This window comes from Pyricularia pennisetigena, chromosome 6 (genome assembly GCF_004337985.1).
Source record: "Pyricularia pennisetigena strain Br36 chromosome 6, whole genome shotgun sequence".
NCBI classification, from domain to species: domain Eukaryota; kingdom Fungi; phylum Ascomycota; class Sordariomycetes; order Magnaporthales; family Pyriculariaceae; genus Pyricularia; species Pyricularia pennisetigena.
Genome location: NC_043744.1, coordinates 4331780 through 4355720, shown reverse-complemented (window position 1 = coordinate 4355720; position 23941 = coordinate 4331780). Strand labels below are relative to the sequence as shown.

General features: G+C 54.1%; 9 protein-coding genes across 9 annotated transcripts; 3 read left to right on the top strand and 6 right to left on the bottom strand.

Moving 5' to 3' along the window:
• Positions 1-201: 201 nt before the first annotated feature.
• PpBr36_05040 (uncharacterized protein) lies at positions 202-1543 on the bottom strand (the record flags this gene model as incomplete). The annotated part of the gene is made up of 2 exons (XM_029892198.1): positions 202-1346; positions 1420-1543. The coding sequence occupies 2 exons, from the start codon at positions 1541-1543 to the stop codon at positions 202-204; spliced, it is 1269 nt and encodes a 422-aa protein (XP_029749079.1).
• An 895-nt stretch (positions 1544-2438) lies between these two features.
• PpBr36_05039 (uncharacterized protein) lies at positions 2439-3292 on the top strand (the record flags this gene model as incomplete). The annotated part of the gene is made up of 2 exons (XM_029892197.1): positions 2439-2903; positions 2996-3292. The coding sequence occupies 2 exons, from the start codon at positions 2439-2441 to the stop codon at positions 3290-3292; spliced, it is 762 nt and encodes a 253-aa protein (XP_029749665.1).
• A 441-nt stretch (positions 3293-3733) lies between these two features.
• On the bottom strand, positions 3734-6055 carry PpBr36_05038 (uncharacterized protein; the record flags this gene model as incomplete). Its single annotated transcript, XM_029892196.1, has 2 exons — positions 3734-5780; positions 5886-6055. The coding sequence occupies 2 exons, from the start codon at positions 6053-6055 to the stop codon at positions 3734-3736; spliced, it is 2217 nt and encodes a 738-aa protein (XP_029749664.1).
• A 2088-nt stretch (positions 6056-8143) lies between these two features.
• Positions 8144-9802, bottom strand: PpBr36_05037 (uncharacterized protein; the record flags this gene model as incomplete). The annotated part of the gene is made up of 4 exons (XM_029892195.1): positions 8144-8415; positions 8507-8773; positions 8850-9648; positions 9767-9802. 4 exons carry the CDS (start codon positions 9800-9802, stop codon positions 8144-8146), a joined length of 1374 nt encoding a protein of 457 aa, XP_029749669.1.
• A 716-nt stretch (positions 9803-10518) lies between these two features.
• PpBr36_05036 (uncharacterized protein) lies at positions 10519-11918 on the bottom strand (the record flags this gene model as incomplete). Its single annotated transcript, XM_029892194.1, has 2 exons — positions 10519-11710; positions 11851-11918. 2 exons carry the CDS (start codon positions 11916-11918, stop codon positions 10519-10521), a joined length of 1260 nt encoding a protein of 419 aa, XP_029749668.1.
• Positions 11919-14249: 2331 nt separating this feature from the next.
• PpBr36_05035 (uncharacterized protein) lies at positions 14250-16528 on the top strand (the record flags this gene model as incomplete). The annotated part of the gene is made up of 4 exons (XM_029892193.1): positions 14250-14970; positions 15036-15099; positions 15163-15180; positions 15238-16528. 4 exons carry the CDS (start codon positions 14250-14252, stop codon positions 16526-16528), a joined length of 2094 nt encoding a protein of 697 aa, XP_029749667.1.
• Positions 16529-16940: 412 nt separating this feature from the next.
• PpBr36_05034 (uncharacterized protein) lies at positions 16941-20567 on the bottom strand (the record flags this gene model as incomplete). Its single annotated transcript, XM_029892192.1, has 1 exon — positions 16941-20567. One exon carries the CDS (start codon positions 20565-20567, stop codon positions 16941-16943), a length of 3627 nt encoding a protein of 1208 aa, XP_029749666.1.
• Positions 20568-21180: 613 nt separating this feature from the next.
• Positions 21181-21818, top strand: PpBr36_05033 (uncharacterized protein; the record flags this gene model as incomplete). Its single annotated transcript, XM_029892191.1, has 3 exons — positions 21181-21238; positions 21338-21405; positions 21450-21818. 3 exons carry the CDS (start codon positions 21181-21183, stop codon positions 21816-21818), a joined length of 495 nt encoding a protein of 164 aa, XP_029749673.1.
• Positions 21819-22264: 446 nt separating this feature from the next.
• Positions 22265-23371, bottom strand: PpBr36_05032 (uncharacterized protein; the record flags this gene model as incomplete). Its single annotated transcript, XM_029892190.1, has 1 exon — positions 22265-23371. One exon carries the CDS (start codon positions 23369-23371, stop codon positions 22265-22267), a length of 1107 nt encoding a protein of 368 aa, XP_029749672.1.
• Between the last annotated feature and the right edge of the window lie 570 nt (positions 23372-23941).

Here is a 23941-nt window from a genome sequence, read left to right as displayed (position 1 = left end):
TCCATGTATAGCTCGGTGAAATGCGGGGAGCCTCGGCTGTCCTGAAAAGCGTTCAAGTATCGGCGAAATCGTATTGTCTAATCTTGATTTCTCCACAAAAACAGAAAGCGCCGATATAACATCAATCATGGGTATCTGTATTCCGCAACATATGTTCATTTTGCCTCGACAACGTCGGCCGCATCTGAAGACACCGGCACTTCAAATGCCACCCTTCATCATTTCCCTAAGCATGGGTGCAACCTGCTTTCGACTGTGCTCCCTGTTGTGCTGGTGCCAACACCTGCGCCACTCTACCCGGTCCTCCTCATCACCGTAATCGTCAAGCTCGCCATCCTCGCCCCAGGGTGCAAGGTGCAGTTCCTCTGCGTAGGTTGCGGCAAACCTCCTTGCCGTAATGGTCGCCCGCCTGTTGAACGCGCAGAGCAACAGCTCACGTGCCAAGTGCTCCCCGTCGGGCTGCACTGTCATGATGCTTACCAGGTCAAGCTGGCGCTCCTTGGCCCACTCACGCACGTCCCTGACGAGATCCTCTTTCGGTCCGACATTTTCCAGCAGGTAGTGAAAACCTTGAGGCACCGACGACACGCCGAGACGCTGCGTGCCGTCCTGGTCAGTGGACGTCCACTCCTTGTAGTCCTTTCGTAGAACATCGCGATAGCTGAAGCCGGTCAAGTCCTCTTTAAGCCGACCGAGTTCGTCAAAGTACGCTTCGCGGTCGTATTCTAGCTTCTCGGACTTGATCCTCTCCTCAAGCATGTCGGCTGTCTCAATGTCTAGGGGCGTCGTCTTGGATTTGGATTTCAAGCAGTGCGTATCAGCCACAACCGGGCCCATAGCTATGCGCGCCAGCTGTGCAGCCACACTTGGGCTTCCAGGCTGAGTTGTGTCTGCATCCTCTCCATAGGCGCCCTCCCCATGAGCAATTCGATCCCATGTCTCCCGGCAGTACTCCATCACCAAGCTCACATTACTCCCGCAAGGCCTGATGACTCTTGGCTCGTCTCCAGTATCCGCGGGTACGGTGCCCTCGTCGACATGGTGATCAATGCAGCCCACGACGCTTTTTCCAAAGCCTCTTTGCGCCAAGGGGCCCGTGAGTTCGTTGTGGTCGACCAGGATCCATTTTGTGTCCTCTGGCTTGAGGTCCTCTTCGCCTGGGAGATTTGACAACGAGATGAGCTGGTCGCGCTGCACGCCGGCTGTGGCAAACACCGACTCGACGTCCCTGCGGAGATGGATATCCTCGTGCGGTATGTTTGCGAGCGGTATGTGTAGTGTGTAGTTGGGCGCAGTGTGAGATCGCAGATAGGCGTAGAGGAAGGCAGAGCAGAAAGAGTCAAGATCTGATTGGAATATTGGCAGTTAGCTGCATTGATCCACAGTCAAAAGGTGAAGAAAATACAAGTCGAAACGTACCGGCAGCTTCGTTGCCAACCACAAGGTGTAAAGGAGCTTGTCGCGTGCTCTTGGGCGCGACCAAGGCTCGCTTCGCTGTGGCAAGGAAGCCTGTGATGGAGCGAGGATGTGGTGATGGGGGCATTTCTAGGATGGGTAGAATTGATTTAAAAGATTGGAACCTCTTTCAAACGATAGTGTTAGTTTGGTGATCTAAACATGAGGTTTCGGACCAATAATGCACGGTAGCGAAGCAACCACTACTACGTCAGGGAGAAAAGATTACGACGGAGGGGTCACCTTTTGCCAGCCCCGGTTTTGTTCTCCACTGCCATTCCGCATGTCAGTGACGCGCCGATAACGGACCCCGCGCTCCAAGGTATCCCCAATCCCCCCAAGACAGTGTGGCATGGTGCCAATGGGTGTCAGTCTTTGTCTACTCTCCACACACCCACTACCTTATCTACGGGGTTAGAGGTAATGAGGGCTGGGCATCGAAGAGCCCGAACCCAAACGTGCGGTTTCGTACATACTTTTGTACTGCAGCGATGCAACGATATGGTTGGCTAAACCTCCCTTGCAAGATGTTCAGCGTCTGAACAAGCTTCTAAACCCAACCCCTCGGCCCCCCGGCCTCCGACTTTTAAGGGGTAGAGGGGTGTTTACAAAACCCCATCCTTGTCTTGCACGCTAGACCAGGCTGGAGCTGGGGACTCATCGCATGTGGGGTTGGGCGTATTTAGAGCTGTCAGCCGATAAACGGCGAGCAACCGCGGGCGGATGATGGGACGAGTCGTGTCGAATGCTTTTGATGGCAGGTAACTTCTAGATCTAGGCTGAACGAGATAAGATATCTAGGTACTTTTACTGTTAACGCGGCGGGGTCGAGGAGAGGTTTTGTGAATACAAACTTGGGCCGTCTTTGCAATTTCAAAGCATCTTTTCTACGGACCTCTTTCTCGGTTCGCGCATCCAACATCTTCCAGCCCTTATTCTTTATTGCTTCAGAAAACGACGCATAACCCTCCCAGACCGCCACAATGACCGCCAAACCTCCGACCCGCCTCGCCATCCTCATGGCCGACACCCCCATGCCCAACACGGCGGCCAAGTACGGCGACTATGGCGGCCTGTTCACGTCCCTCTTCGCCACCGCTGCCCAGCCCGAGCCTCTCGAGTCCGTCCTCTCCATAACCAAGCATGACATCGTCAACCACGTCGGCTCGTACCCGCCCCTCGAGGAAGTCGACGCCGTCCTCATCACGGGGTCCAAGCACAGCGCCTTTGGAGACGACGCCTGGATCATGGCCCTGGTCGACTACACGAGGCGTGCGCTGCTCGAGACCGACGGCAGGGTCAAGGTCGTCGGCATCTGCTTCGGCCACCAGATCGTCGCCCGCGCCCTGGGAGGCAGGGTCGTCGTCAACGAAAAGGGCTGGGAGGTGGCCGTGACCGAGGTCGAGCTGACGGAGCGCGCGAGGGAGTTTTTCGGACTGGAAAAGCTGGTGAGTCTCGGAGTTGAGAGGGAAAGAAAAAAAAGTGAGATAGTTCAGCTGTGCGACTAACCGTGGGCTCTCTGTTTCTTGCCGTCGACTAGAAAATCCAACAAATGCATCGCGACATCGTCCCAGAGTTGCCCAAAACTGACCCTCCGACCCTGCTCCTGGCCAGCAATAACGTCTGCCAGGTCCAGGGCATGCTCTGGCCCGGCCGCTGCGTCACAGTTCAGGGTCACCCAGAGTTTACGGAGGAGGTCATGCGCGAGATCCTGGAGACCAGGCACGACGCAGGCATCCACCCTGATGAGCTGTACAACAGCGGCATGTCAAGGGCAGCTAGCCCACACGACGGCATCGTCATCGCAAAGGGTTTCCTCAAGTTTATGAGGTTATAATTTCAAAAACAAGTGCTGCTCTTATCGATAACGCTTCAAAAACAACAGCCAGTAGAACCAGATTCGGTGCTGCAGTGGTGGGTGTCGAATAATGGATCGGCGTTCGATCGATGGCAGACATCAAGAGGATCGGGACATAGTCTATTCTATGCATTCAAAGAAAATATTGCAGACATGGAGGCTAGAAAAAAAGTCAAAGGCAACGCCGTGGTTCTGTTGGTAAAATAACCAACCAGTATATACCAAAGAGCAGCAGGGGTATATATAAATAAGAAGAAACTTCCGAGCCAAAACGCCTCGCCGTAAACAGAAGCAGCCCCACCTAGCAGTTGGAGCCTAATAAATGCTTTTCGGTATCCGTACCCAATGATTATTGTGATCAACCTTCCGACCTGATGGTTCTGATCCGAACCAACCAAAACTTAGCCGCCAGCTCGATCATCAATCCTGGTCCTCCGCATCCCACCAGTTTCTCGGAGCGGTGGACTTTCTCGGCGACGAAGCCGCAAGCGTAGCCTCGTTGGCCATCTCCTGCCTCCTCCTGATCCTGGCCAAAGATCCATCATTAATCATCTCCTGCCGGGACTTGCCCGAGGCAGCCCCTCCGTCGCCTCGAACCCCGTCCTTCTCTCCGCCTCGAATCCCAAGACACGCTGACCAACACCCCCTGGCCCCACATCCGCCGCCACCACCACCACCACCACCTCCCATCCCCAGCACGTCCCGCAGCCGCTCCCTCAGGGGACCCCAGAAGCCCCTCTCGTCGCGGAACCTCCAGGGCCGCTCGCGCCACATGAACAGCGACGAGTTGATGGCGCCCTGGATCGACAGGCTGGCCAAACTTACGCATAGCAGCCACAGCGGCTGGCCGGGAAGCTGCTCCTGGGCCGTGTTGAAGTAGTTGTCAAAGTACAGGATGTGGCTCAGGAACGGGACCATCCACATGGCGATGTAGAGAAGCGGGTAGATGAAGAGCATGATGAGCTGCTTGCGCACCCTCGACCGCGTCTTAGCCACCTCCGTCCCGCTATCATACGTCAGCGTGCTGCAGCCGATGTCACTTCCGGCAGATCCTCGCCGCGCCGGGATGTCGTCTACAGTGGCTGTTTTTGATGCCGCTGTCGTTGCTAACGGTGGTGGCAGCATGATCGTGGAGAAGTTTTTGTTGTTCCGTGTGTCGTCCGTCTCCTGAGAAGGCGGACTTATCAGCGCAAGAGCAGACGTGCTCGGTGCCCCAGCTTGCTCTATACGTCCAAGCTCATGTGTGCTCCCCAAAGGACCACTGGGGACGTGCAGAGATATAGATGCAGTCTTGCTCCGTCGGTGCCGCTGCTTGGGGGTCTCATCAGGCAATTGCTCTAGCGTTATGTCGATCAGCGGCGAAAAAGGGGGCGGCTGTCGAGTTCTTGACCTGCTCGCTGCCGGCTTTGATTCCTCTCCCGCAGGCGCCCCTGAAATGGACAGACGGGGCCTGAGGGGTGGCGTTGTATTAGTTGGAAGCTGAAGCTGCTCCCTCCAGTTCCACGTCATGCGACGATTGTTGAGCCCATCGTCGGGCGTATTTCGCGGTCGGTTATCTGCTCTCTCTTCCGACCCGACCATTTCGGACCCGTCTGAAATGTCATTTGCCTGATTAAGCCTGGCGGCCGTCTCAGGGTTCCAAACCATGGGCGAGAATTTGACAGACTTGCGCCGCTGGTCAGTCTCCTGCCAGTCCATAGTCATCTTTGAGGATGTGTAACCAGCAGCCGAAACCAAATCCCTCCCCTGATCTCCATCGTGCGACGCCTTCCGACTCCCCATCGGCGAGCTCGGTATCTTCCCAAACGACAAAGAGACGGCGCTGTTTTTCCTGGTGGCGGCGGTGGTGCCGCCATCGGGCAGCAAATCGTTCATCTGTATCATCTGCTGCTTCTGCAGGCCGCCGGCGCTGGCGGTGCTCGAAGACACGAGCGTCGCCGATGCGGCCGTCTCAGACGAGCGCCCAGTCCAATCGTGGGCCTTTGAGTACCTCCACTGCGCGAAGCGGACATACAGGAACAGGCCAACGTACAACGCAACGATGAGGCAAAAAATGAGATAGCGCGGCACCCAGGCCAGGTACATCCTGTACCAGCGCTGGCGCAACGGGAGGTAGCACATGGCACCCGTGTCCTCGAAGCCCGGCATGCCGCCGGCAAAGGCCAGCGACGCGACCAGGATGGGTAACAGGGTGACGGCCGCGTACGCCCAGTAGCGGTAGGGGTAGAGGCCGTTGCCGCCGCCCTGCCTGCGTGGCCTCACGATGTAGAGGACCGTGTGAAGGGCTATCAGGAGAGCAGCGATATCGGCGGCCTCGATGCCGACCGTGAGCGAGAAGCCGCTGAACTGACAAAAAGGCGCGCCGCTCTCGATGCGGCGGTTCCGGTGCACCGCAAATGACACCAGGGGGAATCCGACATAGCAGATGCCCGTGAGCAAGTCAGCCGCTAATAGTAGCAATATTAAGCTGATTTTCGAAATGCCGTCCATGCGTTAACCCAGCTCTCAGAACTTGGCGTGCTTTCTTTGTCTTTTTGTTTGGTTTTTGAGGCAGGGCTAATAGCACACTTACTCGTGACGGAACAACCGTCTCATGCGCAAAAAGTGATATAAAGCAACCAGAGTGCAACACAAGCTCACGGTACCGACGCATAGTGAGATGAGCTTCAGTGCCATAAGTTCTCGCGGGTTTCGGAAGTACTGGCCCATGCTAGGGTTGTACGCAGTCGTTGATGGCGCCATGCCGAGAAGACCATCGTGGAGGGACTTCGGCGATAAAAGAAACAGCGCTGTAGCCCGAGTAAAGACTCAATCCTACTGGGCGGTGCAAGTAGGTACCTGATGCAATTAGAGGTCGCGTATCCAAGGTCACGACGTTGCGCCGCCCTGTAGGGACGTCCTCATGATGACCTGGCTTTGCTGTGAATGAAATCGCGGTGAAGAAATGGAAAGACGCGAAGTTTAAGTGGTAGACCGCAATTGGCAAGTTGGTGGCGAGATCGGTGAAGGCGCGGCAACACGGCGGGATATTGTTGCTTCTGACCCAACGCATAAAGACCAAAGCCAACCCTTCCTCGCGGATCGTCTTTTTCTCTCTCCCTCTTTTTTTTTCTTCGCGGTCTGTAGCGTGGGGTTCGACAGAGTTTTAGAGCAGCCCTCTCCAAGCCAGATCGTCCCTGTGATGTCCAGTGAGATTGGCCGTTTTGGAGTCGGCGTTACGCACCCACTAGGAAGGAATGTTGATAGACGGTGGGAGAAGCCAAGGTGACGTCCCCGGCGATCTCTGCCTGCGCGTTGTCTCGCGAACGTTTTTCGCATTCAGGTTGGGTATATATATGACAGATCGATAGAGAAATGTGGTGCAATGAGGCGTCGCCGGGCTTGGGCGAGATAAGACAGGGGACAAGACAAGGGGGTGTGAATTAAAGAACAAAAAAAGCAATATACTCACCGGCAATGCTGGTTCGTGTGCTCAGTTTCTATCCAGTCATCGCTTGACAAAACGCCACGGACAGCAAAGAAGCAGGGATAGACGGTGGCATGCCAGCCGTGCGCCACTCGGCACTTTTTCCCACTTCTTCGGGAGACTGGCCCGGGAGATCAAGTCGATTAACATTCCTTTTCTCCTGTCGAGAAGAACAAGAGAGGGGCGAACGGCAGGAGAGTTGACGCAGTGAAATTAGACCGAGGACAAAACAAGAATGGCCTGACGACACTGGCCAGAAAATCTTGATGGTGTCAGCCAAGCGCCAGCTAGGCTTGGGTTGGCGCCTCATGCGTCTGGGTTCAAAACCAGTTATGGCAGTATTGTACTACCCGCTACGTAGTAAACCACCCAGTGGCATACCGTATTGAGAAATACGAAAAAGGGGGAGGGAGAAAAGGAGACGGGAGATCTTGTACAGTTGAATCAGAAACGGGTGGAGACCCTTCCAAGAGATTTTGGTGGCGTACTGTTAACAAACAGCCTTTGTGGGGGATGGGAACTACCCAAAGGCTGAGTGAGACCTTTTAGACTCGGGTTTTTACCTGCCTTTTCCCGTCGACCGGACTGAGCCAAAAAGCCTATGTTCCTGCAAAATCGGGATACAAACTGTGCTAAAAGGGAGCTAGCCCTGCCAACTAAGCAAGTCACGATGGCGCCGATCGCGCGAGCATGCGACGATGACAATATACTAGTACTAGCTAGGCTCGCGCAAAGCTCGAGTCAAAGTCAACAAGTCAAGCCAGTCAGGCCAGTGTGGTATTGGGTCTTTGAGCACAAGACGCTGCCAAGAAGGCCGTCCCGGATAACCATGTGGTGCAAATGCGATGCGATTTAGAGTGCTGTTTTGTGCCACATGATTGACAGCCAAATAAAAAGGAACAAAGCTGCCCAACGGTCCGTGGAAAAAGTTTTGCACCTTCCCGATGGCCCATTCGTCTTAACATGGCCTACCGGAGAAAAAAATATGGTTAAGGTTTCAACGTTGACACAGACTTCAGCTTTCAGGAAGGTTTACAAATCATAAAAGGGGTCATACCTCACCGATTTGCTGTCATGTTGGGGACTACAAGTAAAAGAATGCAGTCGGTGGCGGGAGCACCCAAGCCACCCACGAGACTGGGACAGCACGAGAAAATTGAAATTCAACGGGGCAAACCTTTTAGGCAATCCCAAAATCCTGGGTTAGCGAGCGCCAACCCACAAACCGAACGCCTCGCTGTTGTCTAAAAACCAACCTGAACCCCGATGTGCAATTTTTTCATTTTGTATCGTCAGCTAGCCGGCCGTCGGGCTGGCAAACAAAAGACCCATCGATACCCCAGCCCTGATTTTTGCCGTCTGTTTCAGCCGAGAAGGTTGATGTGCGGCTCGGGCCATTTCCCCCAAACTAGCGGCTTGTCTCCGAGTCTTCCGCTCACGGGGGCCAGGATCTTCATCCGCCGCCTGTCCTTGTCCACGGCTGCGACGTACACGAATCCCGACACGGGTGCGTACCGAATCTTGTGCGGCGGGTCGTTGGGCCCCGCATCCATCATTGCCAGAACCCAGTGAGCCATTTCAGGCAGCGGCTGCGTGATCCGCTGCAATGCGCCAGGCTCAGCTGAATGGTCAGAAGCTAGGATGAATATTGATGTTAGTAACACCCAAAGGACTGGGTAAGCCGTAGCGGCAAAAGCATTAAAGAAGAAAATTAAGAAAATACACACCTTCAGGTGACGTGTAAATAGCCAGCTCATCAAAGGCAACCTGCTGAGTGAAAGGGCTGAGGGTGATTTTGGCATCTCCGAAAAAATACTCCTTGATGCTCGCTTCTCCCATGTGCTGCAAAAAACCTTCGTCCCTCTCCATGACGCCACTAGACTTGTCCAACGCCACCACGGAAACGTGCTCCCCGAGGACGTTCTTGACGCCTGAAAATCTTTGCGTAAGTTCGGTGTGTAAGCTGGGCGTATCGATGGTCACGATTATGTTCACTGTTCCCACAAGTGTCAGCACGCAAACGCCTGAACCATAGTGGGAGAAGAAGAAATTCATCTAGTCCGTCTCTACCGTTTAATTCTTCCGCAAGGTGGATCAACAAATCAGCTCCCTTGCCCTCCACATAAGGCGGCGCATCGATCAGCATCCCGGCACTCCTGACCGCCGGATCGTCAGCCGCCCTGGCCGAGACTGCTGACGAGATGGAGTTCACAACCCCCTTGTAGAGATCCCTGTCCTCCTCCACCCGCCGCCGTCCATAGTAAAACACGAGCGGCAGCTTGACCGGCACCGCGCTCGGCCCGCTGCTGGGCGCGGCGCCCCACCCGCCCTCGCTTGTCACGTCCATGACCGTCCCGAACACCGCCGCCGACAGAGTGCCGGGCAGCGTCAACGACCCCTCGCCCGGGTCCGCATTGACCACCATGGGCTGCGCGCCCGTTCGCGTCGCCCAGGCCGCCAGCGTCCGCACCAGGCTCGTCCTGCCGCAGCCCGTCCCGCCGGCGACGAGGACGCGCGGACCGTAGGGTGCGGAGCGGCTGCCGCCGCCGCCGCCGCTCCTGGCTGCAGTCTCGCGGGACCGTTGGAGAAACGCGTGTAGGTTCAGGTGTGCGGTGTTGGCGGCGTCGTCGGGGCCCGCCACAGATTCGTGGTCTGTGATGCCCTCGACTGAGAGGTTGGCGCCGTGCCATGATAGCAGTTTTGACTTTACGCCCGAGAGGGTGTAGGGGACGTTGAGGGCCAGCTCGGTGCCGTCGCGCTCGGCTGTGCCCCTGGTGAGGGTGACAGTGACGGACGCGCCATGCGAGACGGAGAAACGGTATTCCTGGCGGGGTTCGAGGGTGTATGTTCGGGAGGCTGAGGTTGCAGGCTAGAGTTGTAAATGCTCGTTGGCGTAAGCATGGAAAACCTCCAATGTTGAGTGAATGGGGGTGCGGGAGTGATCGAATGGAGTTTGGGGTAAGGGTTAGGTATGTAGGGCGAGGTACCTTCTCGGGGATCAGCCCCAAACCCGGGATAGACATGGCAAGAAACCAACAACTAGATGTTTTTTTTTTTTTTTTTTGCGAGTCAATGTACAGAAAAAAAAGTTTTCTAGCTGCGTGTCTATGTAGAGGACTCTTGTGGAACTTGTTTGCTGAACTGTGTGCGCTGTGATTATTCTGCTCATAGAAAGAAATTATACAAACGAAGGAAATCGAAGCTACGACAAAAGCTCCGGTATGAGCTTGAGCTTTGCGAATCTGGGAAGACCTAGCCAAGCCTGCAGGGATGTGCTGCGCGTGTGAACAGGTGGGGCGTCGTGGTGGAGGATGACGCAGGGGCAGGGCAAGGCGGGGATTTGGGCCCTGCCGATGTTCTGTTTTTGTTATCATCGGGTGCATAATGTTTAGTTGAAACTTGTTTGCATTTGCAGAGTCCCAAATATAGGACCAAGGATATACAGAGTATAGAAACATTATGAGGTTGAATTCAATGATTTTCTCTGCGTTTATGTTTCTTACCCTTCTCATATACTCCAATCCTGAAGAGAAACAAATACTTATGAGCTCCTAAAGTCGGAATATTATGCAGTTATGATGTCAAAGAAAGCAGGCTAAACAAAAAAATAACCCTTGTAATAGATCATATACGTGATTTTCTAAACATGATTGATAGGCAAATGGTGGTATTAGGCCGTCCCAAGAAAAAGAAGAGAACATCGAGAACAATATATGCTGCCTGCAGCCAGTTTCAAAAGTCATCGCGACATCTCATCAAATATCCTGATCAGACTCCTCACGCCCTTGAGAACATTCTCGTCCGGCCCCTGCCCAGGTACCCATGCGGCGTGCGCAAAATCGATCAACCTCAGCTGCAGGACGGGCTCAAGGGTTTCCACCGACCCGTCGCTGCTCAAATCGTCGTCGTCATCGTCATAGTAACCGTCTATAGCACCGGCAACCTTCCTCATTAGCACATCGTCATCCCCACTAACGTCGATGCCGCTGTCAACCCGGGCTGCGGCATTTGATGGTGACCGACCCTTGTGCGCAGCGGCCTCGGCCTCGGCCTCACGCCTGGCCAGATCCTTGAGCCGCTGCCTCTCCGTCATCCGCGCCTCCTTGCGCGCCGCCGCCTCCGCGTTGACCTTGATGGCGTGCTTCAGAGCAGGGCCGTCGCCCTCAAAGACGAACAGAAGCGACGCCGAGTACATTCGCGTCTCCTCGGCCGCCAGGCGCTTCTCCGCCTTTTTGAGCTCCTCGCAAAAGGCCTCGGCGACGAATTTTGCGTCCTCTTCGCTTACGCCGCTGCGTGGGTTGAAGAGGAACCTGCGCATCGACTCGACGACGGTCGGGGTGCTGACGCTGAAGCGGCCCCAGTCTTTGTCGTACTTTTTGTACTCCTCCGGGTCGAGCTCCTCGTCCCTCTCGGAGCCGCGGTACACGCGCATACCGGCGACACGGAACCCCAGCTCCTTGTGCGTCGTCTCGGCGCTGATCTTGTCGAACCGCCGCTTCTTCTCCTCGGGCGCGTCGTCCGCCCACAGCCTGACGCCGAGCTTGCAGTCCATGATGTTTGGCCGCGAGAAGCCGTAGGCGGTGTTCTCGAGCACGATGGCGATGTCGGTGGCTATCTTCTTGTTACGGTTCGGCCGCCACGCGATGCTCTCCTCACCCGGTGCCGGGGCCTCTGGCTCTGGATGCAGCTGGTGCGCCAGCGCGACCACCTCCTCCTTCAGGTGCTCGCTAAGCACGTCCGAGACGACGGGGAGCTGCTCGTTGATGGAGCTGATGTCGGTGTGGTTGTTGAGCTGCAGCGTGCCCATGAAGACGGGCATTATGTCGGCGAGGTCGGGGTGTTGTGCATTAGCCGACTCGTAAAACTCGACCTCCTGCTTCGTCGCGGGCTTAATGAATAGTTCGCCATCTGGATCGCATAGAGTGCCTGCACTGAAAGTAACAAGAGAGGATATTGTTAGGCAACAGTTCGCCGGGTTAAATTGAGGGGGCGTGCGCCGTAGTTTGCAGGCGTTCGTCTGGAATCTTTCTGTGGGGTAATCAACACTGTAATCTGGGTTTGATGTACTTACTGTCCCGCAACTGCATAATTGTAGTCAACCAGATCTTTACGATCTGGTATGGTCTTGGAGGTGAGCATATTAGGGAGATTCCGGAAGGGCGGGGTGCGTGTGGGCGGGCGCGTATGTGGAATTTGTCGTGCGCCAGAAAAAAAAAAAAAAGGAGGATTATACGAATTGGCTGGAAGAAACAAAAGAAGGTATTTCAGATCGTCTCCAACTACTGTAGGTAGGTAATTCCCAATTCGAAACAATCGGTCGCTGTGGGCTGAATTTCCGTGCGACGAGAGCACAGAGGATGTTGATCACCTATGTGTTGCTGCTTTTTACTATCGATAAATGCGTCGGTCCGTCGCAACAAAGATGGGCAGACGTCATAAAATGCAAACACCTGGTTGTGGCGCCGTGGGGTGACTCCGAGACCCTGGAAAGCAAAACAGCGATTGCGCGTCTTTAATTCGATGTTGTTGTTCTTTTGTTCTTCTCCCGAGACTTGAAAATATTTGGATTGGTTGAAGGCATATGCAGATCTTGTCCAAAAGCAAACAAAGAGAGAGAGATAGGGAGACAAGAAAGAAACAAGAGTCCTAAAAAAAAACTTCTAGGGAGGATGGCAAAGAAATAAAAGATCTTTTTTTTTCTCTGATTTTTTATTCCCGAGATAATAATAGGAGGGCGGGATGGAAAAAGGAGGTTACTGACAGGCGACCATGCGGCTAGGTAAAGTTAAGGGACCAAGCTAAAGCTGGAATCCTGCATGGTCACGTATCCGGTGGGACTGGGGTGACAAGGATTTAATGACGGATTCGTATGGATGCCCATCGAGGTTACTTGCTCCTGTTACATGTACGTACTTGCAAATTTATAGACAGCGAATGGCCGGCAAGCTAGAGGCAGCCAACTTGTTTTAGTTTGTTCTTCACCATGTTCCCTGAACTTATACTTTTGGGAAATAAGCGATTCATGCTTTCTTTCTGTTTCCCCATAGACGAGTATAAAAACTCTCCAAGATCCGATCTGGCAAAGCGATAGGTCGCTGGGGGCCACCGCCATTCCGGGTCAATAGTGGCGGGGCAAATGCAGAGCCGACTCAGCCACCCCAACTCCTAACCGCCCAAGGCCGAGCTCCCTTAGCTGATGTTTTCAGCCTACATGGGGAAGCTTCAGCCCAATGAATTGACGCCCGGCCGGAGTCGCTGCTCAATTACACTGCGTCTGCCCCATCATGTGGATTTTGCTCCCTGCACTCCTGCCTCGGGTTTTGCACCTGACTGTCAGCAAAAATGCATCGGTTTTCAGGCTCTCATTATCCTTGAACCCGTGCCAAGGTACTGGAAGGGAAGACATATGGAAAGAGAGAAGAAGAAAAAAGCACGCAATGAGACATTCCAGTGTCCCCTCGGCAAAGAGGTCAGCAGCCCAAAGACGGAACGTTGCCTACCTATGGGATTCGCCGTCATTGCATGCTGACCTGACCATATAATCACGGACTGATTCTTGTGTGACTGATCAGTGCCTAACGTGGCGGTGTTTTATTCCCCCTCAAAGTCAATATCGCTTAGTGGTTGTTTGTGTTTACTGTCAGCTTCTACAGCACGCAAAGCACCTGACGGAACTCTTGTGGTCGACTCTTTTTTTTTTTTTTTTTTTTTTTTGTTCCTCTCTCATTCCACCCCATAGCCGTATCATTACACGGTGTAATGTTTGTAGCCGTTGTGGCTCTGCGAATCGTAATTTTCACCTGCATGTTGCACAGTTGGTGCAGTGCAAACGCAGGTCGTTTGCACCAGTCTTGATGATATATCTGAACGGGCATCGCATGATGTGGATCTCCCATCTGCATTCGAGTACCTATTTTTGACAGAAAAGAAAAACGAGAGAAGAAAAAAAAAGGTATTGAAAGGGCCACCAGCTGGGGATTTTCCGATAGTTAAAATGGTCGTGGAAATTTGGGAGGCAAGATCGAGTCTTGCTTTTGCTGGCCCACTCGGCATCGGGCGTCGAATCGCTACGTTTGTAACAAGGAGGATTTCCCACACGGCTGGGCGCCTATGATTTCTTCATCAAACGTGGAGTATTGAAGGTTGTTGAAAATGCATGGGGAATGAATGGATCGTGCTCCACGGCTGCCTACAAAACGCTGCGAAAGATTCATCTTACCCTGACCTTGGCTACAGACGATGACTTGAGCCTTGTTGGACGGACGTGAATGTTCTTTGAGAATTTCTGCTCCTTCCTTTTCAGGTCACACAGCAGAGATAATTCAAGATCAATCCTTCAAACACGTGTTTTCTTCTTCTTTGTCTGTTTCCATTGCGTTGCTCATAATCCTTTCCAATTTGTCTCGTTTGGAAGTCGTGTGCTTTCGTAATAACTCATTCTCCGAGGATATTTGTTTCCTCCCGGCAAACATGCCGTTTGGCAAGAAGGAATGGTACAAAACCGACAGATTCAAGGGCACCATTCCTGATATCTTTCGTCACCCTGCTGTCACTTCATCGACAACTCCCACTAGAGCAGTTTCCGATCCCGGAATCAGAATCAAACTGAACGGCATCGACTTTGATATCCCAGAAAACGGTACGCCTGGAGGAATAACGCCACCAAAGATGCAGCAGCCAGCAGACCATGGTCGATATCCAAATGCTGCCAACCAGCAACCAGTAGCCATGGATCCGGTCATAGCGGCAGATAAATCACAATGTGGTGGTTCTGCAGATACATCATCAATAGTTGCTACGGATGTTCCCTTCCACATGATCAAAACTGGCGACAAGGACACCACGTGTACAGGCACGTCGACTGAAACCACCACCAAAGGTCAAGCATCCAACGGTCCCAGCATCTCCCAAGTTCGAACTATGGAATCTAATGCCAATATGAAGCCTGCAGCCGTCACCGTAGAGGATGACGGCACGGCTACCGTTATTGGAGATCTACCCATACGCGGCATCACGCGCAATGATACCCAGGATCATACGGAACCTGAACCAGAGACATGTGCTAATCAGGAAGACCCTGGAGGAGATCAAGTCGCTGACCCACCAAAGAAAAAGAAGAATCGGAACCGAAAGTCTACCTCACAAAGAGGTCCCACAGCTCTGAACAAGATTCGGGGCACTGGCTTTGAGGGTAGGCTGCCTGCGCAAACACCTAGGGAATTAATGTCAGCCAAGCTAACATGTAGCAAATTCCAGATGGATTTGCTGATCCACCCATGACCATAGAAGAGTTTGAGGAAGAGAAACGAATATACGATCCGTAAGTTCGATCCACCAGCTCCTGCTATCTTGGAACAAGACACTAACCTCCAAACCTTTGCAGTGAGAGTCCCTTTGTCGAGTGAGTATACCCAATTGTCAAACAACCCCTCACAGTCCCCTCAAGTCACTGACGAAGCGCTGCCAGCCGCATCGAGGAATGTATCCAACGTTATCGAGGTCGGCGACGACTGGATCCCATCCGTGACCTTATGTTCAGTCGTTACCTCAACATGGGCGGCATCGATACCTCTCAACGTCAGTTTACAGGGGCCAATGCAATGTCCAAGGATGACCTGGCTGGTTTGAGCAAGGCGGAGAAGCGCATGGCCGCCGCAAACGACGTCATTAACCGCAGGGGAGATGATGCTCGCTGGTTCACACCTGGCGACGAGGGCTGGACAGTCGACTTTGCCGGTGTGGTGGCTGCCTACCTGTATGCACGCATTATCTCCCATAACCAAACCACCATCCTTTCGATGGCCGTGACACTGGCTAACCACGAACTAAACTCAAACAGCTCTACCCGCCTTCCCTTTGACGTGGCTGGAGAACAAGATATGATGGCGCTCGGCGTCGACACCATCCTCAACTTCATCAACTACGTCATCAAGCACGACGTCTGCCCCGAGTATGAAGCCGACCTCGCCTGTGCCCGCGCCGTCTGTAAGCTGGCCAAGATCGAGTTCCCTCTGATCAACAGGGCCCTCGCTTCCGGCATGGGCCAATTCAACTATGCCTGCCGCACCATATTCAACCTGCCCGACGAGACCGATTGCTTTGTCGACCGCATGTCCGTCGACCCGGCAAGGAACCGCTCCGTTCGCCCCATCCTGGTCTTCACCAGCACCCTGACCCTCCTGGCCGACATATACCCAGATGCCAGGGCCGTCGACCTCCAAAACCTCCGCGAGCAGGACCCCACGCTGGGCAAGATGGCCGCTGTTGTTTCCTCAAAGTTCCGGACGGACTACTACGAAGTGGTTGAGGCGCGCGAGCCCAACGAGTCGGTCGCCCGCCTCTTCCGGGCCCTGCATAGCGGCGACAAGGTCACAGGACATTACAAGCCGGCGGGCGTGTTGGTTGTCAGGCGCTGCATAGTCGAGGATGGGTTCGCCAACACGGCCAAGCTGCACACGACGCCGCCGACGCGGAGAAAGGGTGAGGCCGAGACCTTTGTCGTCGACCGCGACCTTCTGCGCTGCCTGCTACCGGGAATGAAGCTGCACCTCGAGACGGCTAGGATCACGCACCCAGACTTTGGGCTGACGTTCATCAAGAACCTGCTCGATGTCCAGCCCAGCTTCCACCTGTTCCTGCCTCAGATGCTCATGCTAGACTACAAGATGCCGAGGGACAATCTGCGTGACGCGCCGAGCGTTGACAATCCCGACGCACAGGGCGGTGATGACGGTGATGTGGAGGACTGATCGCGGATGTGTTGGATGATTGTGCCTACACAATCCCAGAGTACACACGCTACAGTTTGAAACTATCACGCAAAGCTCCAGCATTTTGGGCAAGACCTTGGCCCTTGTTCTTCGCATCTCAGAGCTTGATTGAATGGAAAGACGGAGCGCAGATGTATCGCGACCTGTAGATGCTGTGTTATAAAAAAGAAGTAATCGTGTCGAATGGGAGGCAGAATAGATACTGCAACGGGCCACTCGTGTGGTGGCACAGGACATAAATAAACCCTACATGCAACACAGAAAATGAAATGGCACTTTTTGGGGCTTTTAGAGACTTTTGAAACACTTCTGATGCCTGATTTGCGAATGTGCTTTTCCCCATACATTCCAGCAATCTTGACGACACAGTAATCCAAAGAGGCATACTTCTTCAACCCCAAGTGCCACCACCACCACCACCCCTCCCCGCCCTCCGTTGGGCGCTGAGCCGCCAGTCGTTTTCGCCCTCGAATTTGTTATACAGCGGCTGGATCCTCTCCTGTTTTCGCCTCTTGCTCAGCTTGTCGGACGCGCTGACCTTGAAGAAGGTAGGGGCCGCGTCGACGAGCCACTTGGGCTCGATGCTCGTCGTGCAATGCATATACTCCTTCGTCGTCAGCACCAGCGTGTGGTAGATGACCCACTCGGCATGCTTGCCAAAGAGCGCGGATGAGGGGTGCAGGTACACTGGCGTGCCCTCGATCAGCGTCCGGTAACCTTCCTGCTGGTCCTTGCGTGCTGCATTGCGGAAGAAACCCGAGCACAGCGCCTGTCGGACACGATTTGTATCGGATCCACACGACCTCACTTGGTACTTGAAGCGTTGCATGATTCTTTCGATTTGGTTGCGCACGTCGCGCGCCCGCGTCAACGCCCGGAACTGGATAAAATTCTCGGCGCACCAGGGTTTGCTGTATCGGCTTTGCTTCCAGGCATTATAGACATTGAGCAGAGTCAGGTGGTCGCCGTTCGGGTCGTGGAACTTTGCCTTCTTGGCGTCTGCCTGCGTCTGCTTCTCTTTCGGTCTGTAAAACACGTTGGGCAGGTTGAGCATGGCGACGATGCTGAGCATCTCGTCTGAGCAACCCATCTCTACCGATGCAATCAAGACCTTGGATAGTGATGGTTCCATGGGAAAGTCGGCCATCTTGCGGCCGAGTCGAGTGAGAAGCCCTTCATCGTCAAGGGCAGAAAGGGCGTAAAGCTCTTCCAAAGCTGTCAACATTGTGTTGATGGGTGGAGGGTCCATGAAGTCAAAGTGTAGAAGGTCGTTGATACCCATGGCCTTGAGGAGCAAGATGGTGTTGGACAAGTTTTGCCGTTGTATTTCAGGGATCGAAGTCGGTAACATTTCTGTCTGATAAGCAGCTTCGGTATAGAGGCGGAAGCATTTGCCGGGTCCCGTACGTCCGGCACGGCCAGCACGCTGGTTTGCTTGGGCCTGGGAAATGGGCGTAACCACAAGCGAATCCATGCCGAGCTTGGGATCGTAGGCATTCTGCTTGACGAACCCGGGGTCGACGACGTAGTAAATGTGGTCGATGGTGATGGAGGTCTCGGCGATATTGGTTGCAATGACAACCTTTCTGCTGCCAGGCGGTGCAGGATCGAAAATGCGACTCTGCATCTCGTTGGGGAGCGCAGAATATACCGGTAGAATAATCAGTTCAGGGACGGAAGGCCCCAAAGCTTTCATCCGCTCAAAGAGGATCTCGCAGCTGGTGTCAATTTCTTCCTGACCCGTAAGGAACAGCAGGATGTCTCCGGGAGGTTCGTCAATGTGAATCTGCATCACAGTTGTCAACGCAGCGTCGAGATAATCAGACTCTGGGTCTTTTGAGTAAAGAATCTCGACAGGGAACGTTCTACCCGGGATCGTGAAGATGGGGCATTCGTTGAAATAGGCCGAAAACTTGTCGGCATCAAGCGTAGCTGATGTGACGATAATCTTGAGATCAGGTCTTCGCCTTGTAGCCTTTTTAAGGAGAGCAAACAAAACGTCCGTAGCAATGGTACGCTCGTGAGCCTCATCCAACATGATGACGGAATATCGCTTCAGATCAGGGTCGATAACAATCTCACGCTGAAGCATACCGTCCGTCATATATTTGATTCTCGTGGCAGGGCTGGTGCAGTCCTCGAAACGGATCGTGTAGCCGACCTCCTGCCCAAGCTGGCAGCCAACCTCTTCAGACACACGCTTTGCGACTGACATGGCCGCAACACGACGAGGTTGTGTACAGCCGATGACGCCCTCGTTTGCAAAGCCAGCCTCGGCTAGATACTGAGTCAACTGTGTGGTTTTTCCGGATCCTGTTTCACCGACAACGATCATAATTTGGTTTTCCTTGACAGCCTTAATCAACTGCTCGCGGAAGGCAAAGACAGGAAGGGACTCTCTTTGCTGCTTGATGGTCATGTTGGTGCGCTTGCCGAAAGACTGGTTCTTGGGTGCAATTGCTTGCCTCCATTCTGGGACGGCTTCACTGGGACGGTTCTGCATGGTGCGTCGCATGTCGGCCGCAAACTTGCGCTTGTCGGGGTCTGCCATGGGATCTTCCCATTGAGAAGCCAAGTCAACCTTGCCATTAGCAGCAGCGGCCTGAGCAGCAGCTTCGGCCTCCTGTTGCCGGATTTCCTTGCGCTCCTTGACCAACGAGGTGCCTGCCATAGCTGCACGATTCAGAGACCCATCGGGTGCCTTGACTACCCTGATTGGAGACAGCTCAAGGGACTGCTTGGTCTGTCCAGCCAAGAATGGGGGCTCTTCGTCTCGAATCTCAATGTCCACATCCTCCTCCAGCTCCATTTGACCCTCGCCTGAAAGTGCATTGTTGTAATCCTCTTCCAGTTCTGGGTAATCAGAAGCCTTGGCAACACCCGAGGCAATCATCTGTCGGATTTCCCAGCGTTCAGGTGAGGTCATCCGCTTCTTGTGCTTCCTGCCGGGGAGGGTGTTCTTGATGGCGCTGAGATCTGGCGCCTTGTCTTCTAGCAGCCCATTGCTGAGATTGTGCCTCGAACCGAGAGCCAAGGAATTTGCACCAGAATGGAACGCTACTTCTGGTGCCAAGTCCTCGCCCGTTTGCTGATCGACCTCCTTCATAGACAAGCCGATCCGCGAGCCTTCGATCTTGATGACCTTGACCTTCACAGGCTGGCCCTTGTCGACAACATCTGATGGATGGCTGACTCTCTGCCCGTCTGTCAGAGCCGAGACATGAACTAGACCGTCAACCTTGCCCTTGACACCGTGTAAGTTGACAAAAGCACCAAAGTCCTTCACTCCTGAAACGTGTCCATCATAGATTTTGTGTAGCACAGGTGCATCGTCCAGATCTTGCCGTGCTGGCTTCTGGTCGTATCCATCATTGTAATCGTCGTACTTGTCCCGTCGACTACGGCGGCCATACTGGTCCTTTCCTCCTCTTGACCTAGACCTTGACCTTGACCTGTATTGCTCTTTCCTTCTATGGCGCGAGTCCCCATAACCGGCCTCTGGACTTCGAGATCGCTTCCGATACGACGTCCTCTCCCCATTTCGGTCCTCCTTCCTGTAGTCATCGTGACCATTAGCTCCCCTTGAGGGATCTTTCTTCTCCGGCTTCCCTTTAGGAGCTAGGCCTTCTAGCAACGCAAGGGTATCATCGATCGCATCAGGGCCTTCATCAGCAAGAGCTGGCTGGGTATCGGCAACAGCAAGACCCTTGAACAATTCGTTCTTTTGCTCCTGCGTTCGCCCTGTTTTCGTGGGCGCTGACGAATCGACGTTTTGACTGCTGTTTCTGAGCTTCGGGTGCATCGACCGAACCAGTCTGTCAATACTCTGGATCAGACTGGGCGGAAACTCGCACTCGCTGTCCATCCATTTCTTGAAGGCCTCAAAGCCGTCGCATTCCAGGCGGTTGGCTATGATGTAGTCTGCAAGATCCTTATCATCCACTCCCATATGGTTCTTCAGCTCCGATGTCACCTTGGAAACAAGGGACAGAAGCTCAAGGTTTTCCAGATCATCCATGGCGTCTGGACGCCCCTGCGCGGACGTGGAGAGAGGTGACAAGTTCAGAGAGCGCGGCGAGCAGAATCGATCGATGGCAGGTGAATTCAATAACTGCTTCCACCTGCTCGTGCAGTGGTTCTTTCGTGTGGTGGTCGCCGCCGCAAGCAGTGAAAATTCCAGGTGATTGATGTTTCGCTATCATCTGCCCCGTCGCTGGGACATGGGGGCCGTAACCACATTTCCTTGGACCGTCGCGAGTCGCGACAATCTCCTGGCTGCGGTAACTTTTTCCTGGCTTAGTCAGGAAGCGAGCGGCGCACGTGCCTCGACAACAGCTGGAGGCCGCCTGTCAATTAAACCCATGCACGCGAAAACTCAGCCCAGCGCGATCATGCGGGGCGAAGGAATCCGCCCCATTACGCAACTCAGCCAAACTCCGCCCACTGAAATCTTCACTTGGGGTCATTCATCCTCCGCGTCATTCTCTCGCTGATCCAACGCCTCGGTTCCCCCGACCTCTCGTCCACTACTTTATCAAACCCAATACAGTTATTTCCTTAGGCCCGAGTCTACGAATTACCTGTCACTACAGCTCGATTCCTATCGATATTTCCGACTTCAACACCTCAGTATGTGTTCCGCCGACATCTTTCTCGGCCTTCTGGCCATCCTCTTTCCGCCTTTGCCAGGTACAGTGACCCGCTCAACCCCGCAAACATGCGTCCATCTGCGACTTTTGTCGCGCCAAAAGTCTGGGCTCTACTAACATGCAACCGGCGTCTCTACAGTCTGGGTGAAGCGTGGCCTTTGCTCTGCCGACTCGGTCATCAACATCCTCCTCTGCGTTCTTGGATACGTAAGTCATTGCCCTGGGTTGTTTCACTCAAACCAGTTTCACAGTTTCTAATGCGAACGACGCAGCTGCCTGGTCTTATCCACTCATGGTACATCATCGCTCGCTTCCCTGAGGAGCAGTACGACTACGAGCGTGGCTACAACCGGGATGCCGAGCGCGTGACCTACGTTTTTGTCGCCGCCAACGGCGAGCAGCAGAACTCGCGCGGCCCTGCCCGCCAGCCCCGACCGAGCGCCAACAAGTCTGGCGCTGGCCCGACATACGGCACCACCAACAACGCCACCAGCAACCAGGCCTCGAACTCGAGTCCGCCGCAGGGGACCAACGCTGGCGAGGGTGGCAGTGATGGAACTGCGCCGCCGAGCTACGCCCAGGTTGTTGCTGGAGACAACAAGATACAGACTCAAGACTAGGCTGTTTAAGATGCTGGGTTCAGCCCGTCGAAACTCGGTGGTCTGATGGGTTTGATCTTTGGCATGTCAAATTGTGGATGATAAGCTCCTACGCAGCCAAATTCCGGCATGCGTGTGTATATTTTCTATGCACTACAACACTCTACCTGGCCCGTTTAGGGTATAGAGGCGAAGGTTCCGGTGTCGCCTGAGCAGGAGGAGTTGAAGCCAGGGCATGTTCAGTTGTCTGTATTGCAGTGTACTGTTGTCGGATTCATCGCTAAGTGGATATTACTCGTGGCGCTTCTGTCATTAGGCCCCTCAACACTTTAATATTGCGCAAGATATGTAGTGCAGTTCGTCTTTGATATATACCAAATTTATCATACATTGAGCGCAAACCTCGACCCAGCTACAACTCTTATATTACAAAATGTACACGCGATGCATTGAATCATTTGTGAGGATCAAGCATGGCGGCCTCGCCTTCCTCGCTTTATATGCGGAGGAAAGTAAGGCACCTCCTCCACATTTTGAGCAGCAGCAATCTCCGCCCTGTCCCTGTCGCTCTTCTTGAGCACACCGTTCCACAACCTCTCAAGCCCCAGCTCCTCCCTCTTGCCCTCGGTCATCAGCTGCACGACCAGGGTAGTGCCCTCGATCGGGGTGCCAAAGCCCGTGACGCGACCTTCGGCGTCGGTGCGGACGACCTCATCCTCGGGCGCCATGGGCTTCCACCCAATGGTGCCGAGGTTCACGCAGATCCAGCCGGTGCTGATGCCGTCGTCGCCCTTGTCCCAGGCGGTGTCGCCCATGAGCTTTGCCTTGCGCGCGCGGCGGCGCATCTTGGTCTTGAGCTCGTTGCGGCCCAGCAGGCCGTCGGCGTGCGCCGTGACGCCGTGGCCCCGCAGCCACCGCACCAGCCGGTCTGCCGACACGTGTAGGTGACGCTCGCTTCGCGCCGTGCCGAACATCATGATGAGCTTGGGTCCGAGCGCGGGCGGCGGCTCAACGGTGCGCAGGTCTAGTACGGAAAAGTCGTCCACGCCGAGGTCCTCGGCCACGAACTTGATCAGCGGTCCGACTAGCGCCGGGGAGTCGGCCGGCGTCGGGGGTAGGGGGACGTCGCGCGGGACCAGGGTCGGGTGGCGCGGCGGCTCGACCTCCAGGTACCAGGGCTTTGCGTCTGGGTCTTCGGATTCCAGGGCATCTTCTGCCTCTGCGTCTGGTGATATTGTGGTTGCTCCATCTCGAGTACTAGACTCTTCTATGATGGTCTCGTCCACTATAGCCTCCTCCACCACCACATCCTCGGGCTTCCTTGATGTCAACTCCTCCGGATTGTGATTATTTGAGCTGGTTTTTGACGTAGATGTGGGTGTAGTCGAGGAGCTGTCGATGCTGCTGCTAAACAGTCGCCGCTGGCAATGCGCAGCCGTTGCTCTAGGCTTGGCGGCATGGACCAAGCTTCGTGCAGGGCGTGAGAGAGGTTGGCTGGTGGTAAACAGATTCGAAACGATTGATGAGGTTCTCGCTAGCCTCGCAGGGCTCCCAAATGTTGCACGGGATGCCATTGTGGGAACGGTGTGTGGTGGTTGGCTGTTTTTTTGGGATTGGATGGTTGAGCGCGGAAGCCGTTGATAGCTTGATATTTTGCTGCACGATGTCGTCGCCACTGGGGATTTTAGCGGGTCCTTTGAGGAATGAATCCAATCCCCGAGTTTGCAGGGTTAGGGGTAATCCAGTTTCCAACGTTAGCTCTTGGTCTCTTGACGGCCTTGGAATTAAGCCAGTTCCAAAAAAAAAAAAAAAAAAAAAAAAAAGCATCAGGTTGGATTCAAGACATAAGAAATCAAATTTCATGGCCTTGGCTGAATGTTATGGGTAACCTTATCGTCCAGGATATATAGGATACAACTCTGTTAGGAACAGAATCATGCACAATTCCAGCTGAGCTATTACTGTGTACATAGTGTTTCCTGAGCTCAACAACAAATCGACTGATATTTGACAATCACCCCCATACTGCAGGTACCTTTGGACAAAAGGGCGTGCTGACTACCTTTGAAGCTCTCTCGGTGTTAACATTGCCCGAGACACATCGATCCATTTTCACGTGGGGAACATGCAACCTCTCTGGGGCG